The sequence below is a fragment of the Gobio gobio genome (genome assembly GCF_949357685.1).
Source record: "Gobio gobio genome assembly, chromosome: 5".
Lineage (NCBI taxonomy): Eukaryota > Metazoa > Chordata > Actinopteri > Cypriniformes > Gobionidae > Gobio > Gobio gobio.
This window is the reverse complement of record NC_137101.1, coordinates 7,156,446-7,178,762: the sequence shown is the minus strand read 5'-3', so window position 1 is coordinate 7,178,762 and position 22,317 is coordinate 7,156,446. Positions and strand designations below refer to the sequence as shown.

General features: G+C 41.3%; 1 protein-coding gene across 1 annotated transcript; it reads right to left on the bottom strand.

The window, feature by feature from the left end:
* Nucleotides 1–2,691: 2,691 nt before the first annotated feature.
* Nucleotides 2,692–20,988, bottom strand: LOC307126214 (scavenger receptor cysteine-rich domain-containing protein DMBT1-like). The gene is made up of 7 exons (XM_079816643.1): nucleotides 20,951–20,988; nucleotides 20,515–20,564; nucleotides 20,068–20,409; nucleotides 19,664–19,972; nucleotides 4,656–4,757; nucleotides 3,465–3,601; nucleotides 2,692–3,372 (listed from the first exon to the last, which is right to left on the bottom strand). The coding sequence occupies exons 1-7, from the start codon at nucleotides 20,965–20,967 to the stop codon at nucleotides 3,262–3,264; spliced, it is 1,068 nt and encodes a 355-aa protein (XP_079672769.1). The 5' UTR covers nucleotides 20,968–20,988; the 3' UTR covers nucleotides 2,692–3,261.
* Between the last annotated feature and the right edge of the window lie 1,329 nt (nucleotides 20,989–22,317).

The window sequence follows — 22,317 nt, the reverse complement described above, 5'->3', positions numbered from 1 at the left end:
ATCATCTTGTCAATAAAGTCTCTCTGAGAATGATCTTCTAGTGAATCTTCAATGAATAAATAAATGAGCTTTAAGGCTCATCAAACACGAGTTTTAAAGCAGATAAACTCCTCAGTCAGGAGTTCATGAGACTCTGAGGAGTTTGAGGATTGTTGGTTGTTACAGAGACTAACTAGTCGACTGAGCAAGATCACATGAGGCTTTCAGTCAGCTGTGGTTGTGTTCTGTGTTTGTAAGGTGTTGTGGGTTTAAAGGGTTAGTTCACCCCAAAATGAAAATTCTGTCATGAATTACTTACCCTCATGTCGTTCAACACCCTTAAGACCTCCGTTCATCTTCGGAACACAAATGAAGATATTTTATTGTAAATCTGATGACTCTGAAAGGCCTCCATTGGCACAAGGGCACGGTTCACTGTCAAGACCCTTAAAAGGTACTAAAGACGTCGTTACAAAGTCCATCTCACTACAGTGGTTCTAAAATAACTTTATGGAGTGACGAGAATAGTTTTTGTGCGCAAAAAAACCCTAAACAACGACTTATATAGTGATGACGATTTCAAAACACGGCATCATGAAGCTGCGAAGCGTTATGAATCAGTGAGTCGATTCAGCAGTTTGGATCGCCAAATTTCAGCAGTTTGGCGGTTTGACACGTGATCCGAAACATGATTCGACTCACTGATTCATAACGCTTCGAAGCTTCATGATGCCGTGTTTTGAAATCGTCATCACTATATAAGTCGTTATTTAGGGGTTTTTTTTGCACACAAAAACTATTCTTGTCACTCCATAAAGTTATTGTAGAACCACTGTAGTGAGATGGACTTTGTAACGACGTCTTTAGTACCTTTTAATGGTCTTGAGAGTGAACCGTGCATTGTGTCAATGGAGGCCTTTCAGAGCCATCAGATTTCAGCTAAAATATATTAATTTGTGTTCTGAAGATGAACGGAGGTCTTACGGGTGTCGAACGACATGAGGGTAAATAATTAATGACAGAATTTTCATTTTTGGGTGAACTAATCCTTTAAGACGGTCCAAGTCTTTGGACATTTTTACTTTGTTTTTGACTGAATACATCAGACAAAACTCAAAACAAAGAAACGAGTGCAAGAGCCAGACCTTTAGTGAACGTCAGATCTTGATGTGTACGATGCAGGTTTGAATCTCGCTCAAGATGGAATAAGTTTTCACTGGGTTTTCAATTAATAAAAAAGACGTAACTCCAAAAGTGGTCCGCACATCTGATCTTGGTGTGGACGATCTGGGTTCAAATCTCTCTTCTGGTGGAGAATTTGTTTAGCTCTGCTTGTTTTTCAATTAATAAAAAAGATAAAGTTACCAAAAAAGTGAGCAGTAGTGTGGAAGTGCAGCCTTTACATTTACATTTCTTTGCCATCTCGACTTACGTCTGTAGCAACTCATAATGTAATAACTGTGCATAATGTAAAAACGGCACATAATGTAATTAGTATTAGGTACATTATTATTATAATAAAATGTTCATAATGTAAAAAAAATTTTTTTTTACATTTCGAAAATTCTTACATTATAAACTCACCAAAAACATGTCATATTTTCAAAAACGTCCCGCTGTTTTCAGTGATTGAAATACTGCAGCAGGTGCTGTATATGGATCATAAGTGCCCAAAACGTGCATCTTCTTCACATATTTTTGTTTTAAGATGGACATTTGACAGGCTGTGCTGCCGTTCTATGGCGGGTTTGCCCGCCAAGGCTCCGCGTCAGTCACGTGACTGAAAACTGCATCTTTTAGCTAAACTTGGGAGTCTCCCTCTGAAGGGAGGGGCTCTGGTGTAATTCACTCATTTCACCACAGGAGGGCGCTCAGTTGCGTAAGTTTGTCTAATAAAAAAAGGCCTTTCTGCTCAGCAAACGGTCATTTGGCAAATGTATTTTCCAACTGGCTTGAGTTATTGGTAAAACAAGCTGCAGCCAATTAATGACATTTTGTTGAAATTAAAAGTTATTTAATAATTACGTCAATGTAAAATTTTATAATTATCCGTCGACTCGCATTGTAATTCACACAATTCACCACAGGAGGGCGTTACTTAGATTTCTGGCGACTATATATATATATATATATATATATATATATATATATATATATATATATACAGCGCAGATCTAAGAATATATTTCTAACCATAAAAGGCAGTTTGGTAGAATAAATAAACATCCGGCAAACCACATGATAATCAACCGTCTATTACATAATATTGAATCAATGTAAAATAATATTTTTTTTTTAAATAATTACCAATGGTAATTCACCACATGAGGGCAGTATGCAGCTGAAATATAAATAGATCTCTCAATATAAATTGGCAGGCAACAATACAAAAATAAAGAGAATGATATAATCCATATAAGACTAAATATTTTTCTTTACTAAAATATCAAAATAAATTCCGCAAATGATAATAAATAGTTTATGAAATAATTTGTAATCAATGCAAAATAATATAATTCAAAGTTTTCTGGCTGCAATGTAATTCGCACAATTCGCCACAGGAGGGCGTTGCTCAATTGACTGAAATGTTTTAATGGATATTACAGATCTGATGTATTTCCAGTAACCAAAAGAGCTTGTCAGCTTGTCACCTTGCATTGTCAGATATTTTAATGGCTTCATATGGTAATAGAAAACTTTTGAAATAATATTAAATCAATGCAAAGTAGTTTAATAATATATGTATTTTAACATCATGAGATAGAACACAACAAATCATGGGAATGCACAAGAAAATGTTGTCCATACAAACACTAAATATAATTTTATTATAGTTATTAGTTAATATTGAAGGAATTTTTTTCAGTTTACAGATAGATATTTATTTTAAAAAAGAGATGTTTGCTGGATGTTTTGCTACACGTGAATATACACAACATAAGGCTGACATCCTTTTCCATTTTAATGACTTAAGAATGAATTGGGTGATTATTATTGCTGACTTTTATTGATTGAGTGCACAGTGAACTACATTAGTAACATTAATATCAACATTTTAAAACATGAAAAGTATTCAAAGAAAATATGTATTATATGAAATGTCTAATTTGCATTCTGCAACCAAACTGTGAAGTTTGTTTTCTTTTGTTTATTCCACCAATAACCCTTGGGACAATCACCACTGTAAGTCTGACATTGTTATTGTAGAAAAACTAAAATATTGTACATTTGAAATTATACAAATGCAATTTAATTAAAAATAATATTGCGTTATGATGCATGTCAGTGACATGGAGTTTTTGGAGCGTCTTTTTTCTGAGGGACTTTCTGGAACACTTTTCCATCTGGCTGAGTTCTCCATTTGAAATGTCCGCTTATTTGTAGCTTCTTCATCTATGAGATTGAAATGAATGAAAATAGAGAACAATAATAACATGAGCAGCCAGTAGATGACAGCAAACAGTAGCGAAAGATGCAGCTCTCACCTCCTCCGAGAGTTTTCTCATGATTATAGGATCATTTGGGTTGGTTCTGGAGTCAGTTTTCACCTCAATCCTCAACAGCATTTTAACAGGGCCTGAAGGTGATTCGTCAGGGCCTTCTCCTAATGTGGAGGTGAATTCTAAAGAGCCGTGTGAAAGATATATGAACATATATTATTATATAAAATTATATTACTTTAGTTTAGTTTTTAGACCATTTCTTCAAGAATACAATTCCAAAAGGAGCAAAAATCACATAATTTTGATTTACTGATGTAGATTTATAGAATTCAATGTATGGCAGAGCCTCCTCAAATGAGATCAAAATGATTGCGTTTATGTGAAGGCTAACTAAAACAGACTCTCAGAAATCACCGCTTTATGTCACATCATAATCAAACTTGAAATGGCCTGAAAATATGACTGTAGGGATTTTGTAGTGTGTGATCAGCTTGGTGAAATTAAAGGTAACGCTGTTTAAATAGCAAATGCACTCGCGCCCGTCTGTTCGCCCATGGGCGTGCGGGTCTGAAAACCAGGTGTGTTCAGGCGCATTGTTGGCGTGTTGCTATTTTGAGGAACTGAAAACGACTGAGCCATTGACCAACAAAAACCTGCTCTAAAGTCAATAGTGCAGTATTTTTAGTGTTATTTAAAGGGCGTATTAGTAATATATGCCTATAGGCGGTGCACAACGTGCGTACACTCTGCTTATTATACACACAGATACACGTAGCAGCACACAAACATTTTTAAATATTAAAAATAAAAGGATTCCTCTCGGGAGAAGCGTTCAGTCTTTCCGCTTGCAAATTCCGTCAGGTAAATAGCGAATCCGCCAACTGGCTTTTAAAGGGAATGGGAGATGAGGCTCTGATTGGTTTGTTGCACCTTACGCCCAAAACACACCCATGACCCATTAAGAGACTATAGGTACAACCCTTTTGGATCATGTTTTTTTCCGTCGTTAAACTAGTAAAAGTGGACTCGGACACACCCTAAGTGCCCCAGTGCCATGCGCTCATATCGTTCAAATATGGCCCATTAAGTGGGACATGAATTTACATATGATTTATATAATAAAAAAAATTTGTGGATCTCCTCATTTTAGAAAACCACAGCATGCCAGTGATATATAAAACACAAATATATATCACACACACACATACATGTATATATTTGATTGGCACTCACCGCAGACGACTCCAGCATCTTGCTCGTCCATGCATGGGCGGAGTCTGGTGGTGCGGTTGGGGGATGGGTTTGGGGGTTCCCGAGCCAATAATTTTGTCGGAGCTATGAATAAAAAAAATATTATAATTAATATTATCTCATTTTATTTGTCTTATCGTATCCTTTTAGTGTAGAATGAGTAAAGCTGATTGTTTTTAGGATGACAAAAAATGTTAAAAGTTCAATTTTTAGGCTGACTAATTTTTTTAGGCTGCTCTGATCTGTGGTCTAACAGCGCTGGGTCAATGTCAAAATGATTGAGATGGCCAATCAGATCAAAGAAGGCGGGGCTTACTGTCATACTGTCACACATGCAACAAGAGCTTGTGGAATTATATTTGTCTCAAAAAACTGAACGTAACCTTTTCATAAACTATCAAAAATATGCCATTACAAAAGAAGAAAAACACAATGAAAATGAAAAAAAAAAATTAACTCAGTCGCACAAATTTCACAGGCTCTTATTATGCTTCAATCTTTGTTAATGTCTTTCAAAGATTCGCTTTCGCAAATCGTGGATTCTGAATGCATTGCCACAGATTTCGCTTGCGCTTCGCAGTTTTTCGTTTGGTGTTTTGACCATAGACTGTAAAAAAGTCAGCGCTTTATCGCGCGTCACTCCCGGATAACAGAAAATGGGCAAAGAGGCGGGACGTGGGTGGAGCTGAGGTGACGCGATGACTTAAGCCCCGTTCACACCGCCAGCGATGATGTCGCTGCATGTCGCCAGCGCCAGAGATTCATGTCGCTAGTGGGTGTTCCCACTACGGGTTGCCTATAAACGTCATTAGCAGATCACCCTCGTCCTTCCATGCATCATTTTGTTTTAAATGTGTCTCTGTATGTACACAGAGACATATAGTAAAGAACAGGGAAATTGCTAACAGCTAAAATCAACTTCTCCTCCATCTTAACACGACACCGCAGTAGCAGTACAGCAGATGGATCACGTGCACTCCACTGACTTCACTCCTATAGGTTGTCGCTCGCGAAAATCGCTTCTCATTTGCATAAAGTTGAAATTTCTGAACTTTTGTCGCTTGACTCGTGTCGCTTGACACGCCCACATTCTGTCGCCAACGGTCACTGTCGCTCGTGTCGCCGAAAGTCGCGAGCGCTCCATTGAAATGAAGTGGATCGTGTCGCTTTGTCGCTGGCGGTGTGAACGGGGCTTAACAGACAGCAGACAAACGACAATCCACCTGTCACTCAAAGTGGCCACGCCCTTAATTATGCAGAACTTTAAGGCTTTATATAATGTAAACGAATGAGTTGTAAAAAAATTAACCCCCCTCACAGTTGTCATGAAGGGCAAAATTAGCCGTATAGACCAAAACCACAATTTGTACCATGCTGTAAACATGTTTTATTCTGCTGTAAAGTTGGGCATTTTAACATGAGGCTCAATGAGATTCTGCTCCTTCTGGAGTCTGTCCCTAGTGGCCAGTCGAGGAATTGCAGTTTAAGTCACTTCTGTATTGGCTTCAAGAGAAAATGCGTGAGGTTGCCGCTTGGTTTTGATTGGCTTCAAGAGAAAATGCGGGGCAACCTCCCCCAGTTTCTCTTGAAGCCAATACAGAAGATGGCAACGGCCAGCTCGGCCCTACTTTACGTTTTTTACAGCCTATGGTTTTGACACAAACCTCTTGTGGGGGCGGGCTTAACAGTGATCTGCTCTGGTTGGATAGTGAGCTTTTGATGTACACTACAGACGTCACTCAGTGGCGCGCATATTAGAAAGCTCTCGCGGTGATTTGTGTGCAGTACGTCCTGCTTTGTTTTACTAAATCTGTAAATAATATTTGAAAAATGCATTTTAGGAATACTTTACCCATCAACCGTTTAAAATGAACAACGCGTCAAAGAGGCGTGTTAAAGGGCTGAGCCGAGCCGAGCGCATGGCTGAACGAGTAGGGCTGGGAATCGATTCCAAAAAGAATCGATTCCTTGATTCCAAGGTGTTGGGAATTGAGAGTCCATCGAGGGGAATCGTCTCCTCTTTAAGATCCCTTTTCAGTTCAACAGAGTTTAGCATTCATTTGTCTCTCGCTCACTAATAATGATTGGAAGTCAATTTAATTTCTCAGGGTTTCCGCTGGGTCTTAAAAAGTCTAAAAAAGTCTAGAATTTCAAAATCAAAATTTTAGGCCTGAAAAAGTCTTACATTCGTGGGATTACTCTGTTCTAGGTCTTAAATAATTTTAAACAGGTCTTAATTGTCCATGTAACGCTACCTCTAATGCTCATTGAAATGCTCCCGCAGCGCTCTAGAAGGTTTTGTTTTTTAATTCCGTGGTGTTGTAGTTCTTTCTTTCGCTAGTCCAAGTATAATTCGCTGTATTATGACTACAAATGAGACCAATATGTAACTTATATTGCAGCTAATCAGCTTTTGTGTTATTGGCGCGAGTCTCTTTCGGATTGTACCACAGACACATAAAATGGATTTTATTCTTCAGCTAAAAGTCCTTCAGTTTTTCACATTTCCGTGATTACTAAAAACAATGAAAAATCAACAATGCATTTTTTGAGGTCCTGCATCATTTGTAATTTCACCGCAAAATAATGGCAAGATACCAACAAATTTTTTTTTTTGTTCTATTGTCATGTGTGACTATTGTGCATCTAATATAATACATAATATAGTAAATGTGGTATCCTAATTATGCAAATTTCTGGAAATTACCACCACAAATTCAGTCATTTTGATCTCAAAAATCACAAAAAACAGCGAAATCCTGGTGGGATTGAGCTATGGGGAAGTGCAAGTTTATCGATGCAAGTTTATCGATTTGTTCAATTTGAATAAATTAATTTACTCTGCAAGTCATTTCGTGACTGCATTTTCTTTAAATAGGGCTTAAATTTAATTCATAGTAGTTAGGGCTGTCAAAAGATTAATCGCGATTAATCGCATCCAAAATAAAAGTTTGTGTTTACATAATATATGTGTGTGTGTGTGTACTCTGTTAATTATTATTTATATATAAATACACACACATTCATGTATATATTTAAGAAATATTTGCATGTATATACTGTATATACATTTATATAATCTATAATATATATAAATATAAATGTTTTATATATAAAAATAATATTTTTTTCTTAAATATATACATGCTTGTGTGTGTATTTATATATAAATAATAATTAACAGAGTACACACACATATATTATGTAAACACAAACTTTTATTTTGGATGCAATTAATCGCGATTAATCTTTTGACAGCCCTAATAATAGTATTTAAAAGGTCTTAAAAAGTCTTAAATTTGACTTGGTGAAACCCTGTTTCTGCAAAAGGTTCTTTCGGACAGTAGAAATGAACCAATTAAAAATAAAGCAATACAGTGGTTCTTTTGCGTCATCGCGTAATGACGTCACTAGAATGTAATTCTTCTAACTGCTTAGTTTTATGGAATGCCTCGCTGAAACATGCAAATAAACGCATATCGTTGATTATTAGCCTACCTTTCATCCAATTGGGTTAATGGTGTTTATTGTCATTGTTTCCTTCTGTGATCCTGCATCTTGGACAAGTTCACATTTTACCCAAAAACATAATTTTAGATTAAATCGTGAAACGGTTATGTTGTCCACACAACGGTAGGTTTTGATCGCTGCTTGGTCTACGATTACAGATGGAGATGTGAGGGTCTTATTTTCACTTGAAATAAAATGCTGTTTTTTTCTTTCTATAATCCTATGATAATTCTGAAAGAAAATGCACCTAGAGCACAGATTAATGGCCGAGAGCCTACTGTTGCTATAGTAATCTGATTGACTAATAAAATGCGTAGTCTTATATAATTTTTTTTGTTAATATTGTGGTTATTTTGCCCCGTACATTCTGTGCAAAAGCACTTAAGTAAACTTTGTCATTTATCTTAACTGTGCACATGCATTTTAGACATGTCATGTAGTTTTAAGCATGAAATAAATGTACAACCTTGAATAATGTGCTATCCTGTTTATTTATTAAATCGCATTTACTGCTGGGCTATGTATGGCCCATTTCAAGAGCATCCATAATTACTATTTAAAAAGATTTAAAATGATTGCGTTAAATTGAAGGGTAACGCTTCGGTTACTAACGTAACCTCGGTTCCCTAAGATGAGGGAACGAGTATTGCGTTTTGCTAAAACGCTTATGGGGGGAATTCCTTTCCTCGAGATATTGAAGCAAATTTTTATCCAAAAATACCTTTTACACGCAGTGCAGCTGCACAACTCTCAGCAGGAAGCAGCTGCGTGCTGATTGGCTGTGCCGCTGCAACTGCAGCAACCAACAGCGAGACCGCGGGCGGGACGGATCAATCAGGTCCTTCTAAATTCCCGCCACAAGGGCAACAGAATTTGCATAGCTACGGGTATATAAGACCCCGTCTCGCAAGGTTAGTCAGGTTAATCGACTGAAGCGACTCCTGAGCAAGTAAGCAAGCACGGCAAGCAAAACGCAATACTCGTTCCCTCATCTTAGGGAACCGAGGTTACGTTAGTAACCGAAGCGTTCCCTTACGAGAGTACTCTCGTATTGCGTTTTGCTAAAACGCTTATGGGGGACCAATGCAAAACGCCGTGCTTGCTTAACGGCTCTAAGCCGACGACACCAAACCCAGGCCAACCTAGGTGTGCCCGAATATGATATCAATAAGTCCCAAATGAGCCAGACCTGAGTCGGGCCCTAAATGAGAATGAACACGATATACGTGTAATAATATAAAGTATAGACCAGACATAGTCGGGCCAGGAATAATGAGTGGCCAGATAATTCGAGCCGTATAAGGAATGTGCATATGACTTATACAATATTTAACCCAGACCAGACTTTTCGAGCCTTAAGGGGTTAAATCTGTTTACACAGCAAGAAGCCCAGCTTGTAAGGCCGGAACATCTAAATTATAGAATCTGATAAAAGTGGATGGGGAGGCCCAGCCTGCCGCCGCACAGGCAGGGCCGGCGTTTGCTATAGGCGAGCTAGGCGGTTGCCTAGGGCGACAAATGTGTTGGGGGCGCAGCCAGGCGCCCTCTAGTGGCGCCCTTAAACTTACTTCCCATTAAGCATAGAATTAAAACAAGCGAAATAAAACATACTGTTTATTAAACACGATCACCCTTGGGCGCCCCCTCAGCCGCACGTTTAATTACTTAACCTGATTATTAGATTGAATTGATAGTGAGTATTGTCGAGCACAGGCGTTCAGGCGGTTGGTCAGGCATGTGCTCATCACTGGCGCGTTCTTCAAATATGAAGCGGTCTAAACCCTCGAGTGCACAGGGACGGAAAAAGAGAAAGGCAGACGATCACAAGAAAGCCCAGTATAGAGGTAAGTCTTCTCATCTCAGCCATAAAGGTGTCAAACGAAATAAATTTACTTCGTATTATCGATATTATCAACTAATATTGGACGGCATTGGACGTTTTATTGCTGTCACTAAGCTATCACTAGCTAGCTAGTTATCTACATATTTCTACGCATTTCACTGACAATAAGGAAATCCAGACGAGCCAAATTTTAATGCTGCGTCAATTTTGAAGGTGAATAGAAATGCCAGAAACAACTGTTCATCTTTTATTATTTAAGATAGGGATAGAGCTACAAGAACTTATATATTTTAATTTTGTAGTGGTAAGTACAGTGTATCCATAATAGCACTTTTGTTTGTAGAGGGTATAGTTAATCCAGTTTATGGGTCATAATTTGCTTAAGTGTCTTTACAGGTGCTTAAGAGAGTTTTTGCACAGTTTATGGAGTTAATATTTGGTAAATATCCTTGAACATTCTTTCTAGCATTTGTGTATGAACAATTTATTGCAGTTGATCCTTCAAGTCTTAATTTTCTTGACTAAGTGTTGGAGTGACTATAAAAGCCTTTTCGTTTGTTCATCCATAGTTTGAGTCATAATTTGTTAAATATCCTCCAACGTTCTTTGTAACATTTTTGTATGTGCAATTTATTAGAGTGTATCATTTAAGTCATAATTAGCTTTTTAAGTCTTGGAGTAACTATAGGAGCATTTTTGTTTGTATAGTTTTTATAAATACTTAACCCATTTGTGCCCAATTTTTTTCTGAATGGCATGTCCTGCATTTATTTTCCCCAGGTTTTTGTATTTTTTCTTGAAAATCGTATTTGAATCTGTGGCAACTATAGTTGCCGGTGGGCAAATATGTTGTAGCCTATGCACCCCTTCAATGTCAAATATGTATAAGAGGAGAACATTTAGCATCTAACTCAAAATAACTGCTTTCAACAGATCAATCTGTATTCATAATCAAATTTGTTATGTTTGACTAAGTATACTAAAAACTATAGATCTGTTGTAAGATTTGTTATGTTTGGATGATTCTAGAGACCTTCATGATTATGTTGATATATGTCAACAAAAAATACTTATTAGTAACATGAAAAAATCCTTTCTTTGGGAGGGTTTGCCTTCTTTGTGCTCCCTGGAAGTAGGGGTAGGAAGTGGGCAATCTCATGTGACAGGAAGGAAATTAAAAAAAAAATTTTTCTTGAAATCCTTTATTTGGTTGTCTGCTTGTGTGTCATTAAGATATAAAACATGGATAATATCTAGAAAAATACTTACAGAAGGAAAATGACAACTATACACTGGCAACTATAGTTGCCGGTGGGCTTAACAATTAAGGGGGGGGGGGCGCAAAACTCAATCTCGCCTAGGGCAACCAAAGAGCTAGAACCGGCCCTGCGCACAGGTATCATTCAGAGAAATGCCAGTAGACCAAGCCCACGAAGAGGCCATGCCTCTAGTAGAATGGGCTTTAATGCCTAAAGGGCAGCTGAGATCTTTAGACTCATAGGCCAGTGAGATAGCATCCACTATCCAACGTGACAAGGTCTGCTTTGTAACCGCGCACCCTCGGGTGCGGCCACCAAAGCATACAAAGAGCTGTTCAGTTTGCCTGTAAGCAGCGGAACGCTCTATGTATATCCTCAGCGCTCTGACAGGACAGAGCAAATTAGCATCTTCTTCATCTATCGGTGATGAAAGTGCTGAGAGTGAAATGACCTGTGCGCTGAACGGAGTTGAAAGCACTTTAGGTACATATCCATGTCTTGGTTTGAGGACGGCTTTGGAGTCGTTTGGCCCAAATTCCAGACACGAGGCACTCACAGAGAGCGTGTGCAGATCACCCACTCGCTTAACTGACGCGATCGCCAACAGAAAAGCGGTCTTTAGTGACAGGAGCTCACCGAATGCAGAGGCTCAAATGCAGAGCTCTTCATGGCATCCAGGACCGTGGACAGGTCCCATATAGGGACTGAAGGGGGGCGAGGTGGGTGAAGCCTTCTAGCCCCTTTAAGGAAGCGAACAATAAGATCGTTCTTTCCCAGTGACAGTCCGTTCACTTGAATGTTATACGCTGCTATAGCAGCCACATAAACTTTGAGCGTGGAGGGGGAACGACCCGCGTCCAGAAGCTCTTGTAAAAATGTAAGCACTTCTGACACTTCACAATCATGTGGGGTCAGACTTCGCGCTTTACACCAGTCCGAAAAGACTGACCATTTGCCTGAATAGAGCCGCCTGGTCGCGGGGGCTCTAGCTTCAGTAATAGTATTCAATACATTTTCAGAGAGGTTCTCATGTACCCGTTGATGGGCCAGACATGAAGCGCCCATAGATCGGGACGGGGATGCCAGATCTGCCGTTCCGCCTGCATGAGGAGGTCTCTCCTCAGCGGGATCGGCCAAGGAGCTGCATCTGCCATCTGACTCAGTAGTGAGAACCAAGGTTGATTTCTCCAAAGCGGGGCTATTAAAAGCACAGCGGATTCGCTCTCCCTGATCCTCTCTATGACCTGAGGTAACATTGAGATTGGGGGAAAAGCATAAAGAGGAAGGTTGGGCCATTCGTGGGCCAACGTATCCTTGTGCTTGGAGAAATATATTCGGCATTGAGCATTGTCTTGTGAGGCGAAAAGATCCACTTTTGCCTCTCCAAACCTGCCCCAAATTGTCTGAATTGTATGTGGGTGAAGAGACCACTCTGCAGGGGACACTTTGCCCCTGGACAGCATGTCCGGACCCAAATTCAGAATGCCTGGCACGTGAGTCGCTCTCAGCGAGCTCAGATTGTGCTCTGCCCATATTAGGACTTCTTCCGCCATTGTGTGCAGATCGATAGATTTCAGACCGCCTTGGCGATTTATATAGGCTACCACCGACCTGCTGTCCATTCGGACCAGGACATGGTGGTGCTTTATGTACGGAAGGAAAGCTCTTAGCGATAGCATGACCGCTTTCATCTCTAGACAGTTTATGTGAAGGCTCTTCTCCGAGTCTGACCAGAGACCGGAGATTGGCCTGCCCTCGTGAAGGGCTCCCCAACCTAGGTTGGATGCATCTGTCGAGATAACTTTCCACTTCGTAACAGTGCCCAAACTCATGCCCGTCTTGTACCAGACGGGATTTTTCTAAGGAGCCAGAGCCAACACACAGCTGTGGTCTACCTTGATTTGCAATCGGCCCGAGAGCCATGCGTGAGCTGGAACGCGGCAACTCAGCCAGTGCTGTAGGGGGCGCATGTGTAACAGACCTAGTCTGAGAACTGGCGCCGCCGAGGCCATGAGACCCAGCATCCTCTGAAAGTGTTTGAGCGGAATGCATGCACCGGACCTGAGGGAAACCGCTCGGTTCTGATCAGAGAGCGCGCGCTGTGACGTCAGCCGCGCGCTCATCTGCAGTGAGTCCAATACTGTTCCCAGAAACAAAACTTTCTGTGTGGGAGACAATGAACTCTTTGCCACGTTGATTCTGAGTCCCAAGCATTGTAAATGGTTGAGAAGCCAAGATCTGTGGTTTAATAACTGTATCTCTGACTGAGCTATTATGAGCCAGTCGTCGAGATAGTTGAGAATTCTCATTCCCCGAAGGCGAATCTCAAGAATGGCCTGTGATGAGGGGCTATTTGAATGTGGAAATAGGCATCCTCTAGATCCACAGTGAAAAACCAATCTCCCGGGCGAATGTGCGCGAGGATTTGTTTTGTTCTCAACATTCTGAATGGGTGCTTCATAAGGGCTTTGTTCAGATGTCTGAGATCTAGGATGGGTCTGAGACCACCGTCCTTTTTTGGTACAAGGAAGTAACGACTGTAAAAGCCCGACTCGCTCTGTGAGGGGTGTACGGCTTCCACCGCTCCCTTTATTAACAGTTTTGATATCTCGGTTCGAAGCATGTGACTTGTGTCGCTTCTCACCGTTGTCTCTTCCACAGCGTGAAGCGTGGTGGTCTGCGAGCAAAGTGTAGCGAGTAACCTTGTTCTATTATGTTCAACACCCATCTCGAAATGCCGGGAATAGCCTGCCAGGCCTCGGCCTTCGCAGCCAGGGGCTGAATTAATCTGGGGGGCGAGTCGCTGAGTAACAGGGACTCGGTGGCCCGATAATTTTGCGCCAAGTTGGCGCTTATGAGGGGCATGTTTCCCGCCGCCTGTGTGCAGGGGGCCGGGGGGCATAGAATATTGGTGCTTGTGTACAGGCGAGCGCGTTTTAGTATGGGCTCGTTGACTGTGAGAATAATGTTTCCAGCCACCTGAGTACAGGGGGCTGGGGAACATTGGGGAGTGCTTGAGTGTAGGGGTACATGCTTTAATGCTGGCACACTGCCTACAGAGAAAAAGCTCTTTTTGTGACTCATATGGGTCGCCGTGAAAACGGCGTTTGTGCACAGGCGAGCGCACTTGCTTGCGGGCTCGTTGGCTGTAAATGTGGTGTTCCCAGCCACCTTGAAGGGAGCTAGGGAACGTTTTAGAAGAGAGCGAGGTGGTACACCGGCCGAAGCGGGCGCTGTCCACCTTCTCTTTACACCTCTGGCTAGGACGGCTTCGGAGGCTCAGGTTTCGACACATTGCTGGGTCGGGGACCTCGACGCTCCGGCGGTCTGCTGCGGCTCGTAGAGCGGGAACGCTGTCCGGGCTTAGAAGCCGCGCGAGGCTGGTGAGCTGATGGCGCCGCCTTGGTGGGCTGGGCTGGTCCAGATTTAGCATGACGGCTAGCGGAGGAGCTGGAACGCTTAGGCAGGAAATGTCGCATTGCCTGCGAAGCCTTCTGTGCCTCAGTGAAGCGCTCTGTGAACCCAACCACGGCGGGACCAAATAATCCTGAAGGCGACATGGGCGCATCCAGGAAAGCGGTCTTGTCCGCGTCCTTCATCTCGGTCAGGTTGAGCCACAAATGGCGCTCCAACACCGTCAAGCTGGCCATACATCTGCCGATCGCCTGAGCGTTGGCCTTGGTGGCGCGCAGGGCCAAGTCAGTGGCACCGCGCAGATCCTTCAGAGCCTCGTTGTCAGGAACAGACTCATCCAGGGAACGGAGGAGTTTGGCCTGGAAGACCTGAAGCACCGGCATTGAGTGTAGCGCTGACGCCGCCTGGCCGGCGGAGGCGAATGCTCGACCGGCGAGGCTGGACGTAGTGCGGCAGGCCTTGGAAGGGTGCACAGCCTTTGACTGCCATCCTCTGGCGGAGGGCGGGCAAAGGTGTGCAGCGACGGCTTCCTCGAGTGGAGGAAGGGCTTGGTATCCTTTTTCCTGAGCGCCATCGACCACCGAGAGCGCTGAAGAAAAAGAGGATTTGGCGCGAGAAGAAAATGGCGCCTTCCACGACTTTGTTAGTTCCTCGTGGACTTCTGGGAAGAAGGGAGCGGGTCTTTGAGCGGTCGGTTGACGGCGGTTCTCGAAAAACCACTCATCCGTCGGCTTCTCGTGGGCTCCTCGGGTTGAGACCAGTCAATGCCGAGGTCGTCCACGGCCTTCGTGAGCAGACGCATAAGCTCAGCGTCGACTGAGGTTATGGCGCCGCTGGCCGTCCGCGCCGAAGTGGTGTGCTCCGAGGCGGTCTCCGAACAATACGGGCGATGGCGAGGCACGCGGGGACATGCCCGGCGTGTGCTCGTCAGAGCGCTCCGGGGGCCTCTGGTCGCGACGTTTCTTCTTCCGTGGCTCGAGAGGCTGAGAGCAAGGGACGGGATTCGAGTCGAAACTGGCGAGCCGAGCCCGAAGGGTCTGCAGCGTCAGTTCGTCGCACTCCGGGCAGCCGCCCTGGTTGAGTGCAGCCTGCGTGTGGTCTCGTCCGAGACATGACACACAGATGATGTGCCGATCCTCGTCCGCGATAAAACCTCTGCACGAGGCGCAGGAATGAGACCTTTGGAACACCGTCTCGGCTCTTTTTGAATGTGTAAAAAACAGAAGGTATTTAAAAGGATATGTGCCGGATGGCGCAGCTGGAAGGCAGGCTGAAGGCGGAGAATCCGACGTCCTCAGGCTGCAGAGTTCCGCTGGGTGCGTGTCGACGGCAGGCTTCGATCCGGAGCTCAGCGATAGCAGTCGCTGAAGAAGAATTAATCTGACTAACCTTGCGAGACGGGATCTTATATACCCTTGGCTATGCAAATTCTGTTGCCCCTTGTGGCGGGAATTTAGAAGGACCTGATTGGTCCGTCCCGCCCCGCGGTCTCGCTATAGGTTGCTGCAGTTGCAGCGGCACAGCCAATCAGCACGCAGCTGCTTCCTGCTGAGAGTTGTGCAGCTGCACTGCGTGTAAAAGGTATTTTTGGATAAAAATTTGCTTCAATATCTCGAGGAAAGGAATTCCCCCCATAAGCATTTTAGCAAAACGCAATACGAGAGTACTCTCGTAAGGGAACTAAAATAGCTCAGCCTCTCAGATATCACCGCTTTGTCACATCAAAATCAAACTTAAAATGGCCGCACAATATGACTGTAGGGATTTTGTAGTGTGCAGGCCCGTCGCGACAAGGCAGGCAAACCAAGCAATTGCTTGGGGCCCCGAGCTGGCCTGGGGCCCCAAGACAACAACAGGTTAAGAATAAAATGAAACGACAAACTGTGCGAGCGCCCCATTGATAGTCAATGCAGTAAAGTGCAATGACACTGTTATCGGGATCCCCCTTAAGGGGGCCCCTCTCAGTAGTCGCTGACAGCAGCCAGCCAACCACGCGATCTCTGCTGCCGGCAAAATACAAAACCTCCTCGGATTTGAAGCGGAATTTTATGCTTCAGGAAGCCAGAAAAGAAAAAAGAGAAAGGAAGAGGATGATAAGAAAAAACAAGATAGTGGTATGTGATAAATGACACTGGATAAAATAGCTCTACTTGTCTTGTACAAAAATGGTGTAAGTTTGCAGCAGGTAGGCTAGCAAAAATATGTTTATGTTAGCTATCGTTACCTGCCTGACTGCAAATGCTGCTTGTAACGAACAGTTAGTGCAACTTTTTTTTCCCGAACAGACGGAATGACATGAGATTGCTATAGCTTTGTAATAGGTTTTGATGAAAGTGGCATAGCATGCTATACTAACTATTATTTATGCTATGCGTAAATAACCTGGAATAGTTAATATAGCATGCTATATTAACAATTATTATAAACATTATTTAACCAGAAAGAGGCAGAGGAACATGATTTTTTTCATAGCTTATCTTAATGTGCTAGTGTCGGGATATACGGTAGTGACAGTTAGCAAATATGACATTATTTTTTATAAGTTACCAATGGATCTTGAACAATTACTTTATTCTGTGGCAATTTTTACACTGTTACATTTTGAAGTACAGTATCAGGACAACCCACATGTTTTACTGGTACTGTTTATTAACTATTTATCAAGGTATTATAGTCATCTGTTGCAAATTTATAATAACCATCTAGATAATGGTTATAGACAGTTTACAAACCAACTAGTAACCCTTAAATATTCCCAAAGTGTTAGGAATATCTGGTCTGTCTATCTATGTAAATGTAATGTTTATAGATGTTTAGAAAATGGTTACTTAAAGGTTTACAATTTTTTTTTTATGATACAGTGGTTTTTTTTGCAAATGTTTTCAAATTCTATGCACAGTATATGCAACAACAGTATTTGCACTGTAAACCTTTTTATTTATATAAAGTGTGGGTGAACTTAAACTGTATGGCTATGCTGCGGTTCCTGTAGGCTTTGCGTGCGTGCGTGCGTGCGGGTGGGGGTGGGGGCGGGTATTGGGGGGGCCTCCATGTCCATTTTGCTTGGGGCCCCCAAATTTCTTCAAACGGCCCTGGTAGTGTGCGATCAGCTTGGTGAAATTAAAGGTAATGGCAAATACACTCGCGCCTGTCTGTTCGCCCATGGGCGTGTGGGTCTGAAAACCAGGTGTGTTCAGGCGCATTGTTGGCATGTTGCTATTTTGAGGAACTGAAACGACGCAGTGTTTTTAGTGTTATTTAAAGGGAGCGTAAGTAATAAGCCGATAGGCGGTGGACAACGCGCATACACTCTGCTTATTACACACACAGGTGGCCTGTTGCACAAAGCTAGGGCACTTTCAAAGCTCAAACCGGTGCACAACGTTTTGCTACGATTTCCGGTTGAACGTCATGTTTCCTGGAAACGGTGTGCAACGGGTTTGAGATGCATTTTATCTCGTTTGGTGGGTGACTGGGTGTGTCAAATATGTCAGCCCAATCAGCAGCAACATGTATATAAACCACGCAGTGTTAAAGAGACAGCTCGTACAATGGGTCCAAGTGAAGTTGTTTACAAATGTGTCGGTATATGCAACAATTGAAGATATTAGAAGACGTGATTGTCGATTTTATAGTAAAAATATAGCATATCAACATGATGATGTAGTTGTTTATATTTTTAGCTTAATTTCAAGGCAAGTTTATTTATTTAGAAATTTTACACATAATGGTAATTAAGTGCTTTACATAAAAATGAGAAAGAAAATACAAGGTATTAAAAAAGTAAGAACTAGAAATAAAATGATTTAAATTAGAATTGATTACCAGGAGTTAATAAAAAGTTAAATCAATGGGATGCGGATGTTCTCTTTTATTCTGGATGGCAAGGGCAGTGATTGCATCGAGCGTGTTTTGCAGAATTAAACACGTAAATATAGATTTCTTCAGGCTCAGAAAATTATTCAAAAAGAACACAAAGAATGGCCTTCTCAGCTGCCGTAATTGCAACTCTTGCATCATCAGAACAGGGTGTTCAACGCACCACCGTTTCTGTTTATAAAACGTTTTGTCGGGGCTGATTGCAGCCCTGGTTTCAGTTGCTACCCAGGTAAGTTCGAGATTAGTTTGAGCAAACTCTGGTTTTTCGGGCTCAAGAATGTGGAGTTTTTTAGCGGTGTTCATCACCATGGTAACTTAGACTACACGGCAGAGTTTTTAGGGGTTAGAGATTGCAAACCCAAACTGGACCAATCAGCTGCAAGGAAAGATGCACTAAAACCACACCCCCTGTATCTCTCGTTCCAAATTAAAGCAGTTTATAGTGAAAAAATGTTGTGACAAAATTGCTTGTCTTTTGGTGCTAATTATTTATTATATTTACATGATATGAATTATAATTACTTTGAATTCATATAATATATTCATATAATTATTATATTAATTGACAAGTAGCCTAACATTAATATAAATATAATACATGCATTCCAGGATCTGGGTAACACATAAACTACCCAAACACTGGGTTGTAAGGTCTGACCCAGGAGCTGGATAACACATAATTCTTTTAAACAACGTGTATTCATTTGAGCTCTTTGTGAACCTATAATTATTAGGCATATTGATCCACATCATGCATTGATATAGTCAGATATTCTTTCAGCTGCCTTCTCAAACTTTCTCTGCTGCATCAGTTTTTATTCCTGCTTTGTAAACGCATTTAATCACATGATCATTTTCAAAACGATCTCTCAATCTTCAGAAGAGTAGTGAATTGCGGCGTCTCTCTTGCACTCAGATCGTTCAAATATGGCCCATTAAGTGGGACATGAATTTACATATGATTTATATTAAAAAAGAACTGTGCGGATCTCCTCATTTTAGAAAACCACAGCATGCCAGTGATATATAAAACACAAATATATATCACACACACACATACATGTATATATTTGATTGGCACTCACCGCAGACGACTCCAGCATCTTGCAGGTGCGTGAGATTGTTCTGCTCCTGGCGATCTAACTTACATTGTTTCAGTGTAGTCTCATTCCCAAAACAGTCAACAAGATTCATTAATACTGGACCAGATCCCTGTCCAAAATAAGCAGCAGTCTTTGCCTCTACGGCATCTCCACAGCCAATCTCTCTACACACCACTGCAGCATCTGACAGATCCCAGCCATCATCCGACACTGTTCCCCATATTCCATTATAAAGAACCTCCACTCTTCCAGAACAAGAGCTGTTGCCATTCACCAGTCTAGTTGTCCAGTCTAAGACACATGAACAATAAACAAATAAAGTGTGATAACTTTGAGCACAGGATAAGATATGCGGTTAAACATACTGTAAAAGGTTTTGTACTCACACTGACAGATGACTCCGGCATAAACATTTTGTAGACATAAGAGTTCTGTGAAACTTTCCGGTAAAGTCATTGGGCAGTCTAAAAGTGAGGATTCATTGCCTAAACAATTTGGCCTTTTTATCCATGGTAGTTCAAAGTTCTGCCCAGAATATGCTACTACTTCAGCTTCCCCACAGCCCAATTCTCTACACACCACATTTGCTTCTAAAAAACCCCATGATCTGTTACACACTGTTAACCATTGTCCCAGATAGAGAACTTGCACTTTCCCAGAACAGGAGTTGCTGCCATTAACTAGTCTCACTGAAGCGGCAGCCTCGCTTGACGTGGCATTTCCCAGAACTGCTTGTCAAGAGAGAAAAAAAAACAAAGAGAATCACAAATATGTTATGCAGTATGTAAGGCAAAAAGGTAGTTTGTGTGTATGAGTTGTGTTTGAGCTCTAACCTTGAAGTAAAATGAGCCATATGGCGCACAGCATTGCTCCTGAAAAGAAACTAAGAAAAATTAAAACAAGATATATTAGAGTAACCGAGAACAATGAATAACTTCATTGGATTTGCACTGAATAATGTAATAGTTTCTTATTCTAGACTTCCTAATGGCTAAATATAAAGCCTATGAATTGAACCACTTTTTGACCTGAATTAAATAAATAAAAAGCATATTAAACTGACAGCTCAATACTTAAACCATTCTCTAATTCTATTGTCTAAATGAAGATTATTAGTATTACTACTAGATATATATTTTAAAGAGAATCAATCACACTTTAAAATAGGACAAATTAATAAACATCAACATTTATTCCTTTAGGAGTAGGAGACAATTAGAGACAGCAGAATAAAGTCAGAAAGATTAAAATATGACTAAAGGTTTAAACCTTTTGACGTGTCCCATGTGTGCTTCTGTCTTCTTTCTGCCTCTGAAAGATAAGTCTGTATGTTGACGATTTATAGTGCATTTATCTAGAGCGCATATGTCTCCTCCCTTCAGACGACTCAGACAATCACACCTATTCTGTGTATTATTTTACATATATTTGTAAATTACAGCATATACTGAGCAGGTGTAGTAGTTAGCAATTTGTACTCGGGAGGAAACACTGACCTAAGGATGCAAAACAGGTTAGACATAAAAGAAACTGAGGTGTTGATCACAATAGTTACAATCACTTTCAGATATTATCACTAACTGCATTCTACCATTTTTTTCTCTCTCTTTCATTATGTTGGTTTTAAGGGGTCATTCTTTGGAACTTTCTGCATTGTTTGGTGTTCCCAGAAATTGTTTAAACTTGTGCTCTTGCAAACTAATAACACAGAAGGCTGTTTGCATTTTGTTTGGATGTTTAATTGAGTTGTTCCTCCATAATTACTCTGACAGGCCCCATTAACAGGATGCAAACGGTGAAGATTTTGAATATTTACACTCATGCTTAAAAGTTTACACGAGACAACCATCAAAAAACAAAAAACAGCCATGGATTATCCAGGTAACAACATACAGTATTAAGAATCAAGGGTAGGTAAAAAAAAAAAAATTGTCTTGTGAACTATGTGTAAAAATCTTTTACATATTTAACTTTTGAGCACAACTGTACCTTTCAGAAATTATTCTGCAATCTGTAAAACTCCAAAAGGGACAATAAAGAAGTACCATAATATGACTTGTGTGCTTTATTACATGTCTTCTGAAGCCATCTCTCAAATGAAAGTCTGGTTTCTGTAATTGAGCAATCACCACAGGAGGGCGAAACACTGAGATTTATTCCACTCGATTTGTAACAATGTAATTTACAAAACTCACCACAGGAGGGCGAAACACTGAGGTTTATTAGACTCGATTTGTAACGATGTAATTTACGAAAATCACCACAGGAGGACGAAACACAGAGGTTTATTAGACTCGATTTGTAACGATGTAATTTACAAAACTCACCACAGGAGGGCGAAACACAGGTTTATTAGACTCGATTTGTAATGGTGTAATTTACGAAAATCACCACAGGAGGACGAAACACTGAGGTTTATTAGACTCGATTTGTAATGGTGTAATTTACGAAAATCACCACAGGAGGACGAAACACTGAGGTTTATTAGACTCGATTTGTAACGGTGTAATTTACGAAAATCACCACAGGAGGACGAAACACTGAGGTTTATTAGACTCGATTTGTAATGGTGTAATTTACGAAAATCACCACAGGAGGACGAAACACTGAGGTTTATTAGACTCGATTTGTAACGG

Excerpts from the sequence above, each read along its gene's own strand:
- LOC307126214 (XM_079816643.1), bottom strand. Across the intron at positions 4,758-19,663 it reads AGATGCTGGAGTCGTCTGCG|CTCCGACAAAATTATTGGCT; the intron begins GTGAGTGCCAAT and ends TTTTATTCATAG. Across the intron at positions 3,602-4,655 it reads AGATGCTGGAGTCGTCTGCG|AATTCACCTCCACATTAGGA; the intron begins GTGAGTGCCAAT and ends ACGGCTCTTTAG.